Source organism: Copadichromis virginalis, linkage group LG6 (genome assembly GCF_057382275.1).
Source record: "Copadichromis virginalis isolate Kocher_CV1m ecotype Utaka linkage group LG6, C_Virginalis_male_GT1.1, whole genome shotgun sequence".
NCBI classification, from domain to species: domain Eukaryota; kingdom Metazoa; phylum Chordata; class Actinopteri; order Cichliformes; family Cichlidae; genus Copadichromis; species Copadichromis virginalis.
Window position 1 is genome coordinate 14,396,669 of NC_140623.1, and position 21,345 is coordinate 14,418,013.

The 21,345-nt window shown below is 42.6% G+C and overlaps 1 protein-coding gene across 5 annotated transcripts in view; it reads left to right on the forward strand.

Moving 5' to 3' along the window:
- The first annotated feature begins 582 nt into the window (after positions 1 to 582).
- radil (Ras association and DIL domains) overlaps positions 583 to 21,345 on the forward strand; it is a 31,358-nt gene continuing 10,595 nt past the window's right edge. For 2 of the 5 annotated variants that reach the window (XM_085458825.1, XM_085458827.1), the window contains exons 1-14: positions 583 to 1,000; positions 3,242 to 3,339; positions 4,383 to 4,497; positions 5,821 to 6,334; positions 13,087 to 13,194; positions 13,729 to 13,844; positions 13,943 to 14,131; positions 14,205 to 14,889; positions 15,393 to 15,523; positions 16,579 to 16,616; positions 17,231 to 17,385; positions 17,547 to 17,659; positions 17,852 to 17,968; positions 19,208 to 19,331. In XM_085458825.1, coding sequence (XP_085314951.1) covers positions 4,414 to 4,497; positions 5,821 to 6,334; positions 13,087 to 13,194; positions 13,729 to 13,844; positions 13,943 to 14,131; positions 14,205 to 14,889; positions 15,393 to 15,523; positions 16,579 to 16,616; positions 17,231 to 17,385; positions 17,547 to 17,659; positions 17,852 to 17,968; positions 19,208 to 19,331 — 2,374 coding nt within the window. In that variant the 5' untranslated portion in view covers positions 583 to 1,000; positions 3,242 to 3,339; positions 4,383 to 4,413. The remainder of the gene's footprint in view (positions 1,001 to 3,241; positions 3,340 to 4,382; positions 4,498 to 5,820; positions 6,335 to 13,086; positions 13,195 to 13,728; positions 13,845 to 13,942; positions 14,132 to 14,204; positions 14,890 to 15,392; positions 15,524 to 16,578; positions 16,617 to 17,230; positions 17,386 to 17,546; positions 17,660 to 17,851; positions 17,969 to 19,207; positions 19,332 to 21,345) is intronic. The other 3 variants (XM_085458826.1, XM_085458828.1, XM_085458829.1) reach the window with 3 other exon arrangements.

The window sequence follows — 21,345 nt, forward strand, 5'->3', positions numbered from 1 at the left end:
ACTGCGGCTACATGAATTAAGAGGGTAAGTGGGGGCAGGTGCCGCTAATCAAATGCACCAATAGGCTGAACTCTATTCTGCTCAATAATAATTTTATCTCTTTATAATCTTATTGGTGTGGTGTGGCCCCCCACAGCAGTCCCAGTTTTCTAATGGGGTAATTTTTAAGCCCACCCCTGTACTTAACTGAACACCAGCAAGTGTGAGCATCTCTATGAAAGTAGGGGTTCTCTTACTCTGCCAGAAAGGACAGACATTAGTGATAATCTTAAGAGGAAGGAACTACTCTGGGAAGTCCATCATTCCACAGCAGGAATTTTGGCTTTTGTGTTTATTTTGTAAATAAATCATGACACTGTGCAGTATCTCATGTTGATGTTCATCTGGGGTTGTATAAGTCATTTTAAGGTAAGGATTTTAGTAAGGATTCGATCATTTCTATTATATATTATATATAGGGTGCAATACTTTCCACGACTGCAGATCTATTATCAAGACGATTACCCTATTTTATTTTTTAAGTGGAATATATAAAACCACGCGTTAAAAGACCACGTTGTTTCCTTCGGATCTACCGTTGTAGTTCGTGCTAGTGCCGCCTCTGTCCGCCAGGGGGAGTCGCCTCTACACGCTCTGGTGCCAGAGCAGGTGTAGCGAGGTGAAGCATCGCGTGTGGCTCGGCTGTTTCCGTCACGGCTCGGCAGTGAACCGCTGTGGATGTGGGAATGCGGTTGCCGGAGGCTGTGGGCATTGCTGGACACTCGGCGGAGATGTACGCACGGGAGCAGGAGCCCACAGCGGCTGGCTGTCGTCCAAGTTAACGGGCTGTTTTGGGGATGTGGGTGGGACCCCCGGACGGCTGGGTGTCGCTCGGAGCAGGGGAGCTGGGTGTTCCCCCCCCCCCCATTTATAGAGCCTGTGATTTTCCTGCACGGTAGGGGAATAAGAGAGACACCAGGAAGGATTCCCCAGCACTATGGAGCCACGCACTGCAGACAGCGTGAGTACAAACGCACAGACACCGGCAGAGCCCCCGGGGGACTGGGCTCGCCTCTGCTGGAACCACTCATCAACTTTTCCGCGACCTATTTTATTGACAGGCAGACGCGTCGCTGCTTTCTGCTCCCCGATATGTAAAAAACAGGTTTTCTTTCTCTCTCTCTTTGTTGAGCGTTGCGCAGATGTCCAAACAACATTGAGATAAATTGATAATTAATTGTGTGTAACGACCTCGCGCAGTAACACAGACGCACCTGCTGCCGTCAGAGATCGGCTGCTGTGAGTTTTCCGCGCCGCGCCTGACGGCTCATCAGCGGATTAATTTCTGAGGATCTTCTCCTGCCTTTTGTTGCCACGGCGGTTGCTACTGACGACCAGTGAATCCAAAGTCGTAAACAGACGGACCGGCTGTAAATAACGGGCTGTCACAAGTTTAGTCCTATATTATGATGTAGGCGTGGGCTTTTTCCTTAGCGCACTGCTTAAATCTGACCTTCTGCTGGTAAAGACAAGGACAACCACAAGTCTGTGTGACATGGTTACTAAATGTAACACGACCTCCTGGGTTACTAAACGCAACCCAATTTACCAGTGCGAAAAGGTATCCCCTCCCTCTGTGTGTGTTTCTTTCTGCGTGTAGGATTGAGTTAACTGCAGCCAAGTAGCCAGATTACCATGGATTAGCTGGCATTTAAAATAGTCACGTTATCCCACCAGTCCCTGCACAGTCAGCTACAACAACACCTTTTAGGTTGCCTGCCAAATGTTTCTGCAGTAAAGGAACTTAGGGTTGTAAATGGGATGCAGTTAAAACGGGTTGGATGAGGTTCTGCTTTCACCTGATGCAGCTGATTCCCGATGAGACCCCTCACTACAGGTCTAGCGGTCAAAGGAGTTCATGCAAAGGTACGAATGAAGCTGACCCACCTTAGGGGCATAGATGGGAAGCAGACTTTTTAGGATGTAGGGTATTTTAAAAAGATTTGGTTGTTTGGTTGGTTGGTAGGGTAGGGGTCCTGAGGTGAAGGTCCTGAGCCACCGCTCATTTCTTTATATTTGGCTTGGAAAGGTGCAACGATTTACTGAAACGTGTTGAACAAACGTGGAAATACAGTTAGTGAAGCAAAAACACCCAGCTTTAAAGTCAATATTTGGTATGATCACCTTTATTCGTCACACAACCTGAACTCTCTTAGTTAAGCTTTCTTGTCATTTCTTCTTCAGCAATATTTCTCCAGGCTTCCTGAACGACATTCAAAGCTCTTCTTTGGAGGTCGGCTGCTTTTTGTTCTGTTTTCTGTCAAGATGATCCCCACACTGCTTCAATAATGTTGAGGTCCGGGTTCTGGGGAGGCCAATCCATGACTGAAAGTGTTCCACTGTGTGTTTTTCTATCCAAGTATGACTTTACTGCACTGATGGTGTGTTTGGGATCATTGTCATGGTATTACATGATGGATCAAAATCTGATGGTACTTTTCTGTTTTCATAATTGCATCAATTAAGACCACTTTTAAGAAAAACTGCAAAATATAAACAAAAGAGGGTTGGCTCAAGATTTTTGCACAATACTGTATATATACAAATTAAATATAAAAATAAAGAAAATCCATTTGAATAATTTAGCAGTGTTTTTAAGTGCGGGTTTTAGGCTTTCAATGTGGTGATTTGCTGCTTTACTCTGTTCTTTGTAAATTAAAAATAAATAAATTAATAAATGTGCTTCCAAGTAGTCAGCCTTAGGTCATTTATGTTCTGTGATTGTTTTATTTAGTTAGTTTATTTAGTTTTATTTAAAAAAAATTAAATGCACAAAAAAGCATTATTCTAATATACTAAAAAAACAAGTAGTTGCAGAGAGAAAACTCTGTGTGCCATATGGGTCTGTTTGCTGTGCACACTATATAATCTACACAAAAATAATCTATTAAGTGTTTATTCGTTTATTTTGTTAAACATAACAACCACTGCAGACACTGCTTGATTTTCAAAAAGGCAGTTTCATTGCAGTATTCAGTGTTCCCCTTCAGCACAGAGCCAGAGTCCTGGTCGGCCTTTTTTTTTTTTTTCAACCAAGCCATAGTCAAGAGTCTGACGTGAAAACAGCTTAGTGCTTTCAATGAAATTATTAAAAAGCTAAAAGCAGACGGTATTATTTAATCCCAGAGGACGTAGACGGGCTGTTAATGATGAATGGGATCCTTCAGCTTTGACCTGAACATCATCTGTTTTATTTTTCCAGCGTGAAAGGTGACAGTGAAATGAATTGCAGAGCATATGACAATCAGCTGTACACACTGTGCTGCTGCACATAGAGGCAAAAATACTATCTGCATCAAGGTACTCACCACACACACACACACACACACACACACACACACACACACACACACACACACACACACAGAGTTTTGTGTTTGTTTTTGTCTTCATGGTCTGTTTACAGTGGATACATTTAGATTTTCTTTATCGTCACCAGCTACAGATATTATGTGTTTGATGTAGTTGTATGTCGAGTGTTATTGCATGTTTTTCTCATATTTGTGTGCATTTAATTTGGAAATTAGGCATGCACTGATCCAGCTATTTCCATTTCAGATATTATATTGTTATCTTCCCTTCTGGTATCTTCGGATACAGTTGCTACAGATACAGATCTAATTTAGTACCAGTGTTAGATTAATAAGCTGTGTTCCTCACTGTGATGAAGACACCGGGAGCCATTCTTTTAAATGTAGGCAACCTCAAGCTCAAACAGTTTTAAGAAGTTAATAAAATGAAGAATAAAAAAAAAGGGTTTTATTATTTGCACTAGTAGCTCAGTGTGAGAGTCTTTACTGTGTACTGGTGTTATTTATGGTTACTCTAGTTTCTGCTTTTCCTGCTCCCAGTCTCACTGTGACTGCATCTCCTTCACAAGTGTGTGTGGAGCTGGTTGGTGTCAGGTGAAGTGGAACAATAGCAATCAAGTTGACAGCAATATGTCATGTTGACTGTAAGTGCAATACAAGTTTCACAGCAAGAGTTAAACTGCACTTAATGAGAGTGAGAAGTTTACTGGGAAATCTTCATGTCTGAGGCTTTTCATAAGTCACATGACCACAGTTTGCTAAAGTCAGAAACTGTAGCAAACATGCAAAGAAAACTTTGAAATGACTTTAAATTGATGCACTACTGCTGACTCGTTCCAGGATAGAATTAAAAAGAATAGACTGGCTCCTTAGAACGGGCCAGTGAACTGATATCTAGTCAAGGTTTTTGAGTCAAGATCGGCTGGATATTCGATCCAAATATCGGATCGGTGCATCCCAACGTCAAACATCTAATTCCTGTGCATCAAATTAGGAACAAAGCATCTAAAAGTGTGTGTTCTTACTCACCAGTTGTGGAGTCTGTGAAGCTAACCGCAGCATCATGTTCTACGGTTCTTCTTCTGGGGCGAGTATGTCCCTGCCGTCCAAGAGCCGCTTGAAACGTCAGAGCAGGACCTTCACACAGGTACTCACACACAAACACTCGGCATTTACAAACATACTCACAGAAGAAAGCTTCAAAACGGAGGTCAAAATAAATAAATAAAGTGAAATAATAGTGGTTGCTTATTTGATGTATTGTGAACACTTAGTGTCAGTTTAGCTTATATCCCAGCTGCATTCTCCTCCGATGTGTGAAAACTCTTCATCGTGAATTTCACTTTGCTTAGAGGTCTAAAAAAATACATGCATCAAATATGATTCAGTTGGCTTTAAAAGGTTAAAAAAGAAGGCGGCTGGCCTTCTGTTTATCATGTACACCATCATATCGGGTGAGGTGCTAAAAAAGGCCTGGTTCATTACCATCACTGGAGGTTAAGGCTAAAACCATTGTGAGACCTTGTCGCCAACCCATCATGTGACCTATTGAGGTCACCTGGGATGGTATTTCAAGACTACATCGCAGGGGGCTGATAGCTGGCGTTTTGGGCCACCACCTCTGCTCAGTGATGGTCGTTCACAGTGGACATAGCTGGACTCCTTTACTCCTCTTTCAAAACCATCTGTCTTTTCGGTCCAAAAGGTGAACAGTGGCATTCTCGAAGAAGGGTCCTCTGTTCTTTAGGTGCTGGTGTACAGCTGCACTTTAAGGACAAGTGCAAAGTTTAAGGTTTAAAGGATCTCGGTGGTGAAGTCGCAAACGTGCAAGGGATAAAAATGAAGCTTTGAATGGAGAGCAAAATCTAAGAGCACCATAGATGTTAATGAGAGGACGACCTTGTAGAGGGCAACCCCCAAATCTGTAAATACAGCCTGGTTTTCTCTGCTTCATCAGTCTCTGCTTTGTACTATATAACCGAGAAATGTCTAGAAATTCTGACCAACATGGAAGAAATACACTGCATAAACTTTTAGCACATGTAAAATAAACAACTACAGAGACTTTATGCAGCACAGTTGACTACTTAAATATCTTTATTATTTTGTATTAGGAGATATTTCAGCTCTCCATTAAAAATGGGTGTGCTTTATTTTGTGACTGTGCATGCTGGCTCACTGTCGTGACTTGGCGGGGCGCTTGATGGACCTGAGCCAAAGTCACTGTGTCACCTGTGCTTCTCTTGCTATGACAAGTCACACTGCCTGCCTTAAAAACGTGTGGTGAGCACATCTTCATCCAGTGTGCTGATGAGGATGTTTATTCCTGAGATAACATAAAGCCAAAGTCATACACGTGTGTTTTTTAATAGCTTGGATAAACATGCAGATCCTTTTAAGAAGAAACTGTACATAATGCCTGTCACTGGGTGGCCCTGCAGTACATTCACTGGTTTTGTGTGTTTGCCAGGTCCTGTACCGTACGTTAAGCTACAGAGACCGTGTTCCTACAGACACTGGAACAAACACCCGAGGGGACCGGCGCTCGACCACTGAGCCTCCGGAGCGGCCGGCTGACGACCCGGCTGAACTCTCCACTCAGAGCTCGGCCCCCGGCGTGTTGAAGATTTTCGGAGACGAAATCTGCGCCGGTGCCAACTACAAGAGCGTCCTGGCCACGCCACGCTCCAGCGCGCAGGAACTTGTGAAAGAGGCACTCGAGCGCTACTCGCTCAACAAGGATGCTGCCCACTCTTATGTCCTGTGTGATGTGATCGGACGTTTCGAGGGAGGGGGCGTGATCGGTGGGGGAGAAGGAGGAGGGTGGCGGACTGAATGCTTGCGAGCGCTGGGGGACAATGAAAAGCCGCTGTTGCTCCAAGAGCTGTGGAAACCCCGAGAAGGACACGCACGTAGGTTTGAGCTGCGCAGGAGAGCAGAGGTGGAGGAACTAAACGCTAAGGAGAAGGATACGATCACGGCTGGTGAGGAAACACACAAAGATGCACAGACACACACACCCACACAGGTAGTCAAGTACACACTCAGCAGCTGGTCTAATTCCCTTCCTTTCTTAACGTGTCAAACTCAGCAGAAAAGCACAGCTCGTTAGCTCCTCTGCAGTGTGTGTGTGTGTGTGCGCATTCACGAGTGCAAGCGAGGGAAGATGCAGAATAAAACCTTTTGTCATAGTTATTATCCTGATGAAGATATTGTGCCTGCATATGTTTATACGGAGGTGCTGCGAGGAGGAGGTATGTAATTTAGGTTTCTATCAGAGGCACAAACTCCTGTGCTTTTTACACAAACACACACACACAGCGCAGTGTGCAGGTGAGATGCTGGACAGCTGGTCGATTGATTGAGTGAAAGCTGAAGCCTTCAAAACCGGAGGTGTGGATGGGTGTAGGCACTCTGGTGTTTTGTAATGATGACACATTTGTACTACAGTGAAACGGTATCACTTCCTATTAAAGTACCTGCACGATGCTGTGCACACCTGGGCGAGATTCTCTCTGTTCAGTAGATTCAGGAAGCTCAGGTAAACAGCAGTTATGACTTTATATCTGCAATGCAGCACTATGAACGCTGATCCACACTGAGCTGTGTACCGTTGTTGAAACCATGATGTGACCTTTTATGCGTAATTGGTTTACTGATTGATGAAAAGTTTGCCATTTACACACTCACACGCAGCAACTGTGGGTTTTTTTGGTAGAGATGGAGCGAGTATTTTCAGCCTCACTGTCACACATAGCTGCAACACATTTCTCATGAAGCATGCCAGGGTTTACTGGTTGCTATGTCAACTTACGTGCTGGCCAGAGAGTCGCTTAGTAATCTGCATGAGGCTTGTTTATGGAGGGATGTATTACCAAAGATTAAATAGCCCATAACATTTTCTAAATGTAGGCTCTCGTGAGGAAAAAAATGGATAGTGGCAAACTATCCAACTCAGAACAACAGTCACCTCGAGGCACTTTATATTGTAAGGTAAAGACCCAGCATTATTAGAAAAGAATATCCCAACAATCACTGTGGGGAAGCACTAGGTGACAGTGGGAAGGAAGAACCCCTTTTAACAGGAAGATATCTGGAGCAGAACCAGGGAGGGACAATCTGCTGTTTCTGGTTGAAGGTGAAGGAAACGAGGAGTGTTTTAGGGTGTTTTCACACCTATAGCTCATTTACTCTGGTCCAAATCAGTTGATGGGTTTGTAAGCTTGTAGCTTGTAGTTTGTTTTCACACACAAAAAAATCCAAGTCAACTCCAAGCAAACCATGTGAAAGTATTCAATCTGCTTATTGGCCACATGGGTCTGGGGTGGAGCAACAAAAGTATATACAAGAAGAATGTCCTTTGTTCATTTAGCTACTAATTGTTAGCCGTACAGCCCCTTACACATCTGCAGTACCTTGACATATCCCTACGTACTCCTGGTACTTGGATTGGGTGGAGGTCTGATCACGTTCACACCATAAACGAACCGTTCTGGAGTTTGTTTAGAACCACACCAAGACCGCCTTCTCCAAAGGGTCTCATGTGGTTGTTTTGATCTGCACCCGAGTGTGATCGCACCAAGAGGGAACATGAAACAGAGTGTTCAGTCTGTCTAATTTAAATTAACTAAACCCTGAAGATGCGAAAACGCGCTTAAATTCAGTTCAGGGATCCTAACATTTGCTGTTCCGTCCTGTTCAGGAACTATTTTTGTCATTAATAATTTAAATGTCCAATGTTGGGCATATTTCAGAGCATTTTGGTAGTGCTGGCATCTTTGGTAGTTTAAAAAAACAGATGCGACAAGTATTATGAACAAGATTTACAAAGTAGACTTAATTTTTATTCAGTAAGACTAAAAATGAGTCACTTAGCTCATAAACTCATAAACAGGAAAGTGTTTAGAGAAGTTAAGACAGAACAGTTTTCCCACTGATATTATAGTCCTATGTCCATGTTTCATTGTGTCTGTGAGCCAGGCACATTATAAAAGGCTGACTGTCTGTATGTTAGCCCTGCGACAGATTGGCACACTATGATAGGATAGGCTCCAGCCCCTACAACCCTAAACTGAATAAGTGGAAGAGAATGGATGGATGCATGTTTTGAACCTGGACATTAAGAGCAAGCAGAGAAACTAACTAGCTTTCTAAAAAACCTATTTGGACACAAAGTTAGCAAACTCATCCTATAATCCAATTTATCTGGTTAATCTATACAGTAGATAATTTTATGCCCTGGTGACCATTGTTTTATTTAGATAACGATTTAAAATGACTCCCCAAATATGTGCCTAGAGGGAAGACGGCTGCCTAGTGTTGAGACTTACTTCTAGAAAAGGCTTTAAAGGGATTTCAGAATGGCATGTTGTGCCTGTCTCTGGTACTGTTGGATAATTGTTTTGGTTAGTAGAGGGACGGTATTTGTGCAGACAGCAGCATAAGATCTTTAAAGCATAAGGTTGGTGGGAATTTTTTTATTTTAATTCTAAGAATTTTAATTTTAATTAAAAACCTGAGCAAACTTTTCTGAAAGGTTAGTTTATGTGGTTGATGAGAAAAATTATTGTGCTAATAGAAGTAAACTGCAATAGTCACAGACGTATCACGGTGTACGTGGAAGTTAAATACACAGGTTTTGACTACGCTAAAAGTTGTGTCAAAGGGCGTGATTACATCTGTGTACTGGGATAAGGGGACTATAGTCTGTCCCTCACTATATAATTTCTTCATTGTCATAATGTTTTCCACTTTGTTTTGTAGGATTTTAACCAGTGAAAACTCTTTATCCCATCAAATGAAAAGCATTATATGTTCTTAGCCTTAAATGTTCTACCTGCCACGCCACTGAGGTAATCTGCAGACATGACATTTCTCTTCTGCAGCATCATCCACATGAATGGGTTTAAAGCAATGATGGCACTGGTTTAAAGGGGGATTCTTACTGTCAATGTGTTCATATAACCAACAGTGAGGTTGTGGTTGGTGACTGTACTGGCCTCAGTTCATTATATAAAAACAGTAACAGCTGAATGATAATTTTGTAAACAGTTATTTTTCACATCTTTCTTTTCATTGGCTAGTCACAGACATGACTTCTTCTTTGTAACTGTGCTTTTGACATTGAAGCTAATACTTTGAGTATATCGTTTAATAATCTGCCAGTTGAGGACCTGAGGCATTTGTTTCTCAAATTAGACTCTCTCATCTACTTGTCCTTTTGCTCAGTTGTTAACAGGGACCTCCCGGTTCGCTGTCTGTTCCGCTTAGAGCTAATTTGAGCTGTGCTGTCAAATGAGTGTTACAGTTTTTGTAAAAGCAAAACCAAATAACTTTTTGCTGATGCATCAAACACTGAACTAACCACATTTATCGCTCTTTTAATCAGCATGGTTAACATGATCTGTGAGCATTTTAAACTTAAATCTGGTAACACAGCGTGGGGCTGGAAATATAGACTGTACATAGGCTTGGGAAGCCCTATTTTGAATCCTCAGAGTTAGCACGTCATGTTGTTTTGGCGATACAGATACAGATATCAGCAAATTAGTGTTAAGCAGCATGATAATAGCATACTAGAAATTAACTCACCAACAGTGGAGCAGAGACTTGATGAGCACTGGCTCTCATGATGCAGTTGTTGTTTTTTTTGTCTTTCCCATAAAGTTTGAAAAGACAAACACAGCGGAGAGGTCTGATTGGGTCACTGGAATTGGCAGAGGTGATGCTCAGCACACGTAGTTCGGCTACACCTCCTTTTGTTGGCCAATCAAAAATCTGATTAAAAAAAATAAAAAGTTTAATCTCATTAAAGGCATTTCTGATCATTTAACGTTAAAGGTTAAATAAGAACAGCACTATTAGCTTTAAAAATGTTTAGTTAAAAACTCACAGAGCATTTGTAGTTGACCTAAAACATTTCAGCTGTAGTGTTTCCACTATACTGAGTTTTGGGAGGAGCAAATAGTCCACCGCACCTCCCACACCACCACCACTGCCGGACACCACCTTGTCTTTCTGTTTTCCCTGTTTACTCTGTTTTCTCTGGGCAGCAGTCGTGGAAACAGTAGCGTAGAGACTGACGCAAATAAAATTCACTACAGTGTTTGCTGTAAAGGAAGGTTAGATCAGCCAGTGCCACAGTGAGGCGCAGGGATTTTTATTTTGTTTCGGGATAAAGTGAACGCTCTGTGGCAAACACACACATTAGACTTTGTCTTTGGTTAAAATGAACAATTTATTGTTGGATTTGGCATTTTACAGGAGTTGTAAACAAATGAAGTACAAATTATCACCAGTGTTATTCTTTAATTAATTCTTCAGTGTTTTTGAGACATTTTTAGCTCTATATGGAAAAACGCAGCTTAATTCCCCTTTATATAGTGTCTGAGAGCAGCTTTATCAACTAACATATTAATGCACATGTTCATTTTCACACTAACCTTTTCTCAGTGGTGCTATAATGCTAACAGAATTCACAGCCCGAAGTCTTTTTTGTCTCTGTCTTTCACTCGTCTCTCTGTGTGTGAGGTGCATGCCCATGTGTGAAACTTCTCACACACACTTTTTGAAAACGAGATTGCACTTTAAAGGTACTCCAGGATTTTCAACGTGTACTTAGCACATCACGGCCAAATTATTTCACTTATCATTAGATGCGTAATAGCTGTAAAACCAGCTATAAATGTGTTTAAAGGTCTCGTGGCCTGGTTCAACTTCCCATGATACGCTACCACACCGTCCGCTTCATCCACTGCCTCCACCTATCATTATCTTTCTGATAGATTTTAAGTTTCCAGCAACTCAGTGCATGAGCTTCAGAAACAGTGCTGGTGAATTAGCCGAGCTTTGTGATGAAATATGGTTTACTGAGCTTCTCTTTAACACAGGCTTTGTGTTGGTGTAAGCCACATATGTATAAATAAATGATAAATGAAGATATTTGATCGGGCTGCACAGTTATGAACAAAATGACTGTCACGATTATTTCGATCATTATTGAGATCGTGATTATTTTCCAAGCTTATTTAACATTTCTCCTTTTTATTCAAATAAATTCAGTTTATCTCTTTACACTAAAACCTTAACACTAAATAAAGTCAGCAGGAGCGCTGCTTTCACTTTTACATTGTGCTTCATTCCTATTAATTAAAATAAGGTGTTTATTTACCTGACCTAAGTGCATCTCTGTGAAGCAAAATATAGTTCTTCACTCAGTTCAGGTTACCTGCATGATGGACGTGAATAAAACTTGTAGCAAAGTACTCGACAGGGGTGAGAGCCGTCTGTATTTCACCTGTGATGTTTTGCCACGGTATCTTGTATCTTTTGCGTTCACTACTCTTTGCACATAATTTATTTTCAGTTGCCATCACTGAATAAAATAGAATAGAATTCAACTTTATTGTCATTGCACATGTCACAAGTGCAAGGCAACGAAATGCGGTTTGGATCCATCTAGAAAGTGCTTTAGACATAATATAGATATATTACAAAATACATATTAGCAATAATATAGATATATTACAGAATGGGTCTATTATATGTATGAGGGTACAAAAATATGGGTCTATTATGGGTATGTTACAATGTACGCGATATGAAAGTATGTTATGAATATGCTATAACTATATGTACAGGCTATGAACAGGATATAAATATGAACATTATACAGAAATGTGAACTATAAAAACTATGCAGAAATATGAAATATGAACTATGCAAGTTATAAACAGTTGTAGAATTATAATTACCGTATTGTACAGAATGACTGACTCCCCCTAATTTCTAAGTATTTCCAAACGAGGTGTCTATTTTTTAGGGAGTGCTTGATTTTCTTTTACTTAGCATTTTAATAGGCGGCACATTTTCAGTATCATTCAGTCATGTTCATTTAACTGTGGGAAGTGATCAAGATTAAGATGAGTAATAATATTTCCTGATAATTAGTAATGCACTCATGATGCCTATGCTAGCTAGCCGCTTCGCTCTGTGTGCTTTTTAAAAAAAATTTCAATCCACTCATGATGTAAGTAATCATGTCTTGGCTAGAGTTTGTTTCTACCAATGAACAGTTAACAGCAGTTGTTTGCAGGCTGTGAAAACAGGGATGATTATGTTCATGCAGTGAGCAACAAGTTTTCTCTTTATTCCCCACTAAAAATTAAAAGTACCGTATCCAGGGTGCACCTTGCATCTTGTGCTCTCTAACTGGGATATCCTCCAGCATCTAGTGACCCTGAATTGGCTCATAAGGAAAATGGATGGTTAAAGAATATGCTAAAAACTCAAGTGTAACCCTGATGGTGGATGTGGAGGAATTGTTAAACCCCAATTATCATCCATCAGTGGTATACTTGATGCCATTTTTACTGGTTTTCCTCCCCTTCAGAGCCAGCAGCAGGCATCCAATTTGATATCACTGCACAGCATCTAAACAGATCAAATTTAAAGATTGAAACACGCTAAGTTTCTAATGGAAAGTGCAGCTAATTTGTCAGTGATGTGTTAGAGTAAAAAAAATCCTGTGCCTCACACCTTTAACTGTGTATCTCTCTCTCTACTAACGGCTGATGTTTCTCACTTAAAGCACAACAGACTCACTTTGCTCCACAGTGCATGTATTGTGTCTTGTGTTGTGCGGATGGCGTGTGTGTTTGGGGGTTGTTTTTTGTCCTTGGTGTGGGGGTGTTTTCTCACCTTACCCCCCTTCCTAACCCCTCCCACCCTGCTGTAGGGCCCAAAACCCCACAATTCCTGGTGGCTCTAATGGGTCGGTCTGGGCTGGGCAAACACAGGAGCTCCCCCCTGCGGTGTGGTCGAGTGATACAGTCCAGCTCTAAAGGTGGGGACTGGCCTCAGGTAGGGTGGCTGTCAGTCATTGCCATGAAGACCACCTCTACCTGCGTTGTCACCAGTGCCACCCCCATTGCCAGTGATTTTCTCGTGTGTGGGTAAATCTGTGTGAGCCATTGCATGGCCTCAAACGTCCTCAAACTCGAGCCACGACGAGCTCAGTTCACCTTTCATCTGGTTCACTGTTGTCAGCTACATGTGCTGCTCCATCCAGCACCATTAACTTCATCTGACTTTGACTGTCTCACTCCTGCCTGGATTTGTTTTGTTGGTTTTCACTCAGCTCACACATGACGTATGCATTTGTGTTACTGAAGTCTGAGAAAATGCTTCAACCAGACCTACTCAGTTTCCCCATCTGTCAAACATACATGTTAAGAAAGTAGATACCAGGTTTAAGCACACTTTCTCCCTTTTCTCTTCCATTCTTTGCCTCTCCTTGCTCCTCTTTATTATTCTCCACCTGTTCTCCCTCTTGTCCTTCTCTCTCCCTACGTGTTCTCTGGCTTGCTGTTCATCGTAGATATTAATGCCCAGGCTCGTAAGCTCCAGAGGAACAGGGCGAAGGGGACGCTGACCCTGCCCCGATCCAGCAACTCATCCTTCTGTCGCAGCCTCAGCGAGACTAGCCTCAACCAGGTGGGGCCTCCTGCTGAAGATGATTGATTGTTAGTATTTACTGAACTGCTTATGAAGTGCATTCAATCTTAAACGTGTGCATGCACATCCGTCTGCAGCTGGGATTGGGAGAGGAGCCCAAGCGTTATTACTCCACCCTGCCAGGACCACTGAGAGGCCGAGAACGCGAGGGGACCTCCAGCAGCCGGAGAAAAGAGGAGAGCAGTCAGGGAGGAGGAGGAGGAGGGGTGAAGCACTCTCTGTACCAGTCCCCTCATCTTCTGCTGCTTCAGGGATTCAATCGGCAGGTGAGGGTACTCACAAAAATCAGACCTCTAGTGTGTCTGATTTTTGTGACCTTTTTTGCTTTCTGTGTTGCAGGACTGCCTGGTGTATCTGCTGAACAGAGAGCAGCACACGGTCGGTCAGGAGACTCCATCAGCTCGTCCCAACATCTGCCTCTTCTCCCCCGACATCCTGCCGCTCCACTGCCGCTTACGCCGAGTCCCCGCGCCCCGTCGCCACGCCAGCAACAACAACAAAGGAGAAGAGCAGGGGGAGAGTCAACGATTCTGCGTTGCAGTCGAGGCCGTGCTCAACGCCACAGTCCTGGTGAACTTTTCCCGCTGCGAGCGCTCCACCACGCTGCGGCACGGTGACCTCCTTTCCTTCGGGGCACATTACATCTTTCTGTACAAGGACCCCACAGGTTCTAAGCCACTACCCGCGCAGACCTTGGCACGCCTTCGCACGCTGGGTCAGCTTTACGATGCAGGGGCGGAGGAGGGAGAGGGCGGGGCTCAGACTTGTAAGATGTGCGGCTCCGTGCTGAAAGAGAGAGCAGCGCAGGTGTCGAGCACCCCGGCGGTCAGACGCGGTTTCAAACCTCACCTGGTGAAACCCCGCAGCGTGGGGACGTCAACAGGAGGGCCAGTTACTGTGTCAGGGGGTGATGGAGGAGGAAGAGGAGCTGGAGGAGGTCAGAAAAGGAGGCTGCAGCTGGAGTTTGACCAGGCTCATGAAGACCAGCTGCTAAACAGGATCGTGTCTCTCATAGAACCTGGAGGTCAGCAGCCTGGCTTACTGTAATATAAAGATTATCAAAGACATCAACTGAACCTTTTTTTTTATCTGAGGTCCAGTTAAAATGATTTTCTAGCAAAAGTACCAAACTGTATTTTGTGGTTCTTTATCCACAATATGTTATATGAGACTTTTGCTGCCCAGTGATGGAAAACATTTCAGTTCAAGCTCAAAAACGTGGAGAAACTTAATTTGAATACTAATAAATTCTCAGTAGATGAACTCAGGCAGATTATTACATTACCGCCTTATTTGTGGGAGGACAAGGAGAGTATTTCATCAGCAGTTTTCGTCCTTGTCCTGCTGCGTACAGATCATTAACAGTGTCAATGCAAACATAAAAGTTTAAGACTTGAACAGCAGCTTCTGGTTTTACGATTCCTGACCACGTTACTCTTCATATGCCTTCCAGCTGAAATTAGCTTCATTGAAGCCTCTAAATTATTCAGTGTGTTTTCAATAAGTCGACCTGTGTCCTCTGCTCAGGAGATGACCACAAGCTGACACCTGCCTACCTGCTGTGCATGTGCATACAGCACTCTGCATCGACATTCCCACCTGGAAGTTTCGGAAAACTGCTGCTCAAGATCGTCCGGCGAATCCAGAGCATAGCATGGGTCAGTTTCAGCTTGTTACTGTGTCTGTGTCTCTCTGTGGTCCCTCTGGCCTCGTGTGGAGAGGAACTGGTCAGCCATGTCAGGTCAGGTGAATCGTTAAACAGGCTGCCGTATCATGTTTTATACTGTGTTACACTCCAGCCGTGCACAGTCGTCTGTTTTAACTAAACCCCTGCTATGCTTGTTATTTGGCTTTCACATAAAAAAACCTAAAGCAGAAGATTTTCACCCCCTGAGCTTTACTTTAGGCAAATACTCATTTTACCCCTCCAGACACTTCTTCGGTAGTTATTCCTAAAGGGATCAAATTTACCTTCATCTCCTCTACACTTGTTTCCCAAACAAGTCCACTTTATCCAGCATTGCATAAAGATTTGATGCCACCTTATCTGATATTTTAATACCTTACTGTGAATATTTTGTGACCTTTTTTTCCTGCACTTTGCAATAAAATGTAGGAAATTGTCCCACTGCGGTGAGAACAGCTCCCTGATGTGTCTCATCTTATGAGTTTAGTCAGTTAGTTGTTGGACTAAAGCCACAGTCATTAAAAGAACAGTACTTCAGAGTGAAACAATGTTTCCTGAAGGTTTATGTTATATTGAAAGTGTGAAATTTATAGAGCTGTGGAGTTGCTTCAAGTGAGGTGGCCAACTGCTGCAATTACACACTGGAGGAAGCCCCAAAAATGTATTCAGTTTATGGCTGTTGGTTAAAAGGAAGGTGTGGTTTATTTCTCCCTTTTTTTGTTTAATTAGTTTTGTTTTTTGTTTTTTTTTTCAATTATAATTAGGGTGGTTTTATATTCAGGACAGTGGAGCATGAGGTAATTCTCAACATGTGTCACTATGGGTTTGTAAATGATAGTGGTGCTACTTCTTACTGTAGGTTAGTAAAAGCGTCATGAAGTGTGCTTCTCCTACGCACGCTTTAAAAGTTTAATGAGCCCTTAATTGTTCTGTGTGTGTGTGTGTGTGTGTGTGTGTGTGTGTGTGTGTGTGTGTGTGTGTGTGTGTGTGTGTGTGTGTGTGTGTGTGTGCGTGTACGCCCTGCAGGAGAAGACAAAGGAGCTGGCGCAGAAGCAAGCTCAGCAGTAAGTATCAATTTCCAGCTCGTGTTAAAAAATAGGAAGCTGACGGTCTCATGTGCATTTTATTTTGTGTGGCTGCCTTGAGCCCTGACCTTTTATAGAGCATTGTTTTGAACTTACCAGAGACTTGGGACTCACTTATCATTCAAGACCTCCCAGAATATTTTTCTACTATGAATATATATAAACATATCCATCAAACACTCTCTTATGATCAGAAAGTACAGAAAAATTCATCATTGGCAGGGATTACGTTAACAGAGTTCTCTGTCATTAAAAGATCTTTTAACCTGCTACAAACTAGTAAGACGTCGACTGTGCTCGTGTGAGAATAGCACACTTCATAGTCTGGGAGCAATTGGTCGTCCTTTTTCTTGCCTCTTGCACGTTCTAGTCAGGCAGCTCCCTCACCTAAACCACACTGTGTTATTGTGCATAGTGAGAATGCATCTGAAGCAAACTATCTTCTGCTGTGTGCTGAATGTGAAAATGTCCGATTGGTGGCTAAGTCCTGACCCGACTGTCCAGAGGTCACGTGTGAAAGCAGTTCATGTAGGAATGTGCATGGTGTCGAGAAGCCTACCTGACTGTGTGTAACTTGTCTCTGCACGTCCAAGTAGCCAGGACCCGGCCTCGCTGTCTCTGCTCAGCATCTCAGACCTGGTCCCAGACCTGCAGACCATTTTCTTCTGGATGTCCAACTCTATCGAGATCCTCTACTTCATACAGCAAAGAGCACCAGCATACACACACAGCATAGAGACACTGCAAGGTACGCACACACATACGCAAAGTCAGAATGATGAGTGTGGAAACAACTTGGAGTCATTACTCACACTGACATACAGTAGATACTGACACAGCTACAGCCCTCCCTCTCTCTCTCCCTGTATATATCTTAAATGTGACTCCGTCTCCATCATCTGTGTCTAGGGTCAAAGGAGTCGTTGCTATCAGCGACCATATCAGCCAATGAGGAGGCTATGACAATCTTGGAAGAAGTAATCATGTACACTTTCCAGCAGTGTGTCTACTATATCACCAAGGTAATCTGTCAACACAGCAGCGATGCTATCTTCTAAATGACTAAGAAGGTTTTTGTTGTGTTTTTTAAATTGCACCGGATGAATAATAACACACCTTCGTGGGCACAAAGAATGCCCGGATGGTGTGAACTATTCTGTAATTCCGATCACCTTCATCATAATGTATTTCTGTTTTCGTGTGTTTGTGTCCAGGCTCTTTATGTGGTGTTACCGGGTCTGTTGGACTGTAATCCATTTCCAGTCGACAGCTCTGAGCCCTGCTGGAAAGGAGGCGTGGGGTTTCCTGAACCTGTGCGAAGGGTCTTGCAGGTAGGGATGTGCATAGCTTTGTATAAGTTCGGGTTTTCAAGGTCATGAGAAGTTAATTTATTAAAACGTTAAGACACCAGTGATATCTTTGTTTTCAGAGTATTTGCACATATTAAAATTATTTTTATAAAAGATGCTTGTCATGCACATTTTAGGGCTACTACCCTGCTTGGATTGCCAACATATATAGATTTAGAGGCATACAACTGAGGACAATGACAGAATTGTTAATTTCGTGTCTCTACACCACCACAGTCTATTTTAAGTCAGGCAGTCAATATATGTGCAGACTTTGAGCTTTAATTCAGGGGTCGTAAATAGCATCCGGTCCAAAGCCAGAACTATTGCATTAAGTGTTCAGGAATTACAAACATTTTTATTCAAAAGTCTGGAAGTCTTGAACCCGTGGACATCATCACATGATGATTTCCTCTCTCTGAGATGCTCTGCCAGGCCTTTCTGTCTTCCTCCATACTTTTCTCTTCTCATCATTCTTGTGCAAATAAATCTTGGTTTCATCTGTCCAAAGAATGATGTTATCAGGCAAAGGCTTTTTGGCTTTCCTTTTCTTGAGTGTAACCAGTAATTTTTACCTTGTAGTAATCGCTCTGTATTTCTATTGCTAAAGACAAATTTTGATGGTAGACCTTGACAATAATACACCTACCTCCTAGAGAGTGTTTCTGATTTGGTTGGATGTTGTGAAATTGTTTTTGTTAACCACGGAAAGAATTCTGTGATCATCCACTTTAATTGTCTTCAGTCATTTTCAGTTGGCCAAGTCATTCCTTCCTTTTAATAATTCCCCAGACTGTTGATTTTAACACTACCAAAGTTTTTGATATCTCTCTGAAAGGTTTATGTAGATTTATCAGGTTAAAGATTTCCTCCTTCTTTTGCGTTAACAACTCTTTGTACCTCATATTAAAAAATGCAACTTCAACACATGGAATCGAAACTAGATCTTGAGAGAAGAGCCCTCACCTGGCTGTATAAAACTGTATAAAATGACTGTAACCCCTAAACAGATAAGGAAATACTTAATACTTATTTAACCCCTTCTGAAAGCCTACACAATCCTATAATGATTGTAGGATTTAAAATCTATTGTGGTAGATTTTATGCATCATTGTCCAAATACTTATGAACCTAACTGTAGCTGCTTAGGTATACTGACGTATAGGAATAGAAGCTACAGCAAAGACTATGAAATCTATGGGTGTGTATGTGTGTGTGCAGGTCTTTCAGAGTGCGCAGGAGCTTCTGCAAGGCTACCAGGTTCACCCAGAGATCCAGGCTCAAATGTTTGCTTACCTCTTCTTCTTCTCCAACGTGTCACTGTTTAACCAACTGATGGACAAAGGTATAGAAAAAGCATACACACACACACACACACACACTCTCTCTCTCTTTTGCATTTGCATTAGACCCTCCGGGTTCGTACAGTTGTGAAAGTATATGAGAGACACAGTGAACTAAACTGTGTCCTTGTGTCCTTGTCAGCATTTTGACAGGGGACTAACCCAGATTTGTCCTCAGTGCCCTTCTCCTATCTGCATTCTGTTTCTCCCCCTCCTCTTCCTCCTCCCCCACCTCCGTCTTGCCTTCCTTCTTTCCATCTGGCCATCAGGGGGTGAGACAAAGAAGAGTGGAGATGGGATTGGGTGGAGGCGAGAGAGAGCAGATAGAGCAGGGGAGGAGTGAAAAAGGGCGGAGTGAAGGGTAAAGGGCTGGAAGGTCGTTCGGTTGTTATGATGACTTTGCTAATAGGCTCTTACCTTTCTTTAAAAATAACAACAACAAAAACAGAAAAAAACAGTAATTTACTGCCAGCTGTGTCTGCATGTCAAGCCAGCTCCCCTCGCCCTCTCTTTATATCGTTTGTCTTACACACACGGACACATACACACACACTCAGATACATGCCATATGTCTTCATTAGCTCGTAGAGACAGGACAGATCACATGTCTGGCAAAGGCAGAAGGAGAAATACCTTTAATACATGCAGGGGCTACACCGTCCCCCATCTCATCTCCACCTCCCTCTCTGCCTTGCTGTCTGGCTTTCTCTCTGCCTCGCTCCCATTTTTGTCGCTCATTGATATTTCTCTGCTGATGGTGTCCATGGTAACAGAGAAGTGAGTTTGTAGCAGGTAACGCTGACGTTCGCACTGGGTGCTCCGCAACCCACTCACACACACATGCACACTTGTTCACATTCAGCATTCAAAAACCCTACACTCACATTGCTCAATCATACAGCCGAGGAAAGATGAACGGCGTGGCGGAGATGTTCGTTGTGCTGTAGGGAAAACTTGCTAACAAATTATAATAAATGCTGTTTGGATGGTTTGATTTTGGGGTATACACGGCATTATCACACCTTTTGCCGAGAGGTTAAGAGATGTCTGGTCAGTTTGCGATGCCTCTCATATAGATTACTGTATGCCTAGACATAAGCCTATTACAGCGGAGGGTGTGTGCGTGCATCCAAAACATATGGCAGAAGTTATGTGTGTGTGCGCGCAGTCAGCAGATAATGCTGCCAGTTCATTGTCTGCCTGAAGCTTCCTGTCATGTGCTGCTTGTAGTGATTTTGGGGGGAGACGTTCAGTTTAGGACTGTGTGTCTGTGTGTGTCCTAAAAAAGGAATTTAGGAATCCAGATCATTCCCTTGACTTTAATGTCCTTAAAAGCAAAAGTTAGACATGTTTGGTAGAAACAGAGACTGTATATTAAGGATGGAAGTATCGGTGATGTGGCTTTGAAGTGCTGTTTTAAAACTAGACTTGCTGTGATACTAGATGCCATGAGGGGGGATTTTACAGAGAAGGCAAAAACACTGCACTCTTCTATAGCAGACACGCCCAAGCCACACTCTGCTTTATCTTTGATTGTACTCAACATCTACTGTAATGTACAAAATAAAGATCACTTTGTATTAAATAAGTAGCGATTGAGCCCATAAACTTATCAGGAAAGTGTTTACTCAGAAAAAGTGAGCCGTGGGTCATTTTACAGTCTGACTTATTTTCATAACCAGACCAGTCTCCCCCTGGGATCTACACCCACCCAGGCATCCCGTGGCAGCTTTTTTATTGAATTGTGGACATTTCTGTTATAATTTTACTACATCAGTTTTTACAGCTGCCCACAGTTTGTTATCTAGCCTGTTTTAAATAGTTTTATATAGGAAGCGGACGGTTTCATTGAGACATTTCATGTATGGGTTCTGGGAAATATTAACTATTGCAGGTGCAACAGTTATTCAGTTCATCATTTCTGGTATTTGTAAGTAATGTGCCAAAAACTCTCTTACTTTTAGGTTTTATTTCTCTAATGTCAGATGCTTTAGGAAATTGTACAGGGATTTTTAG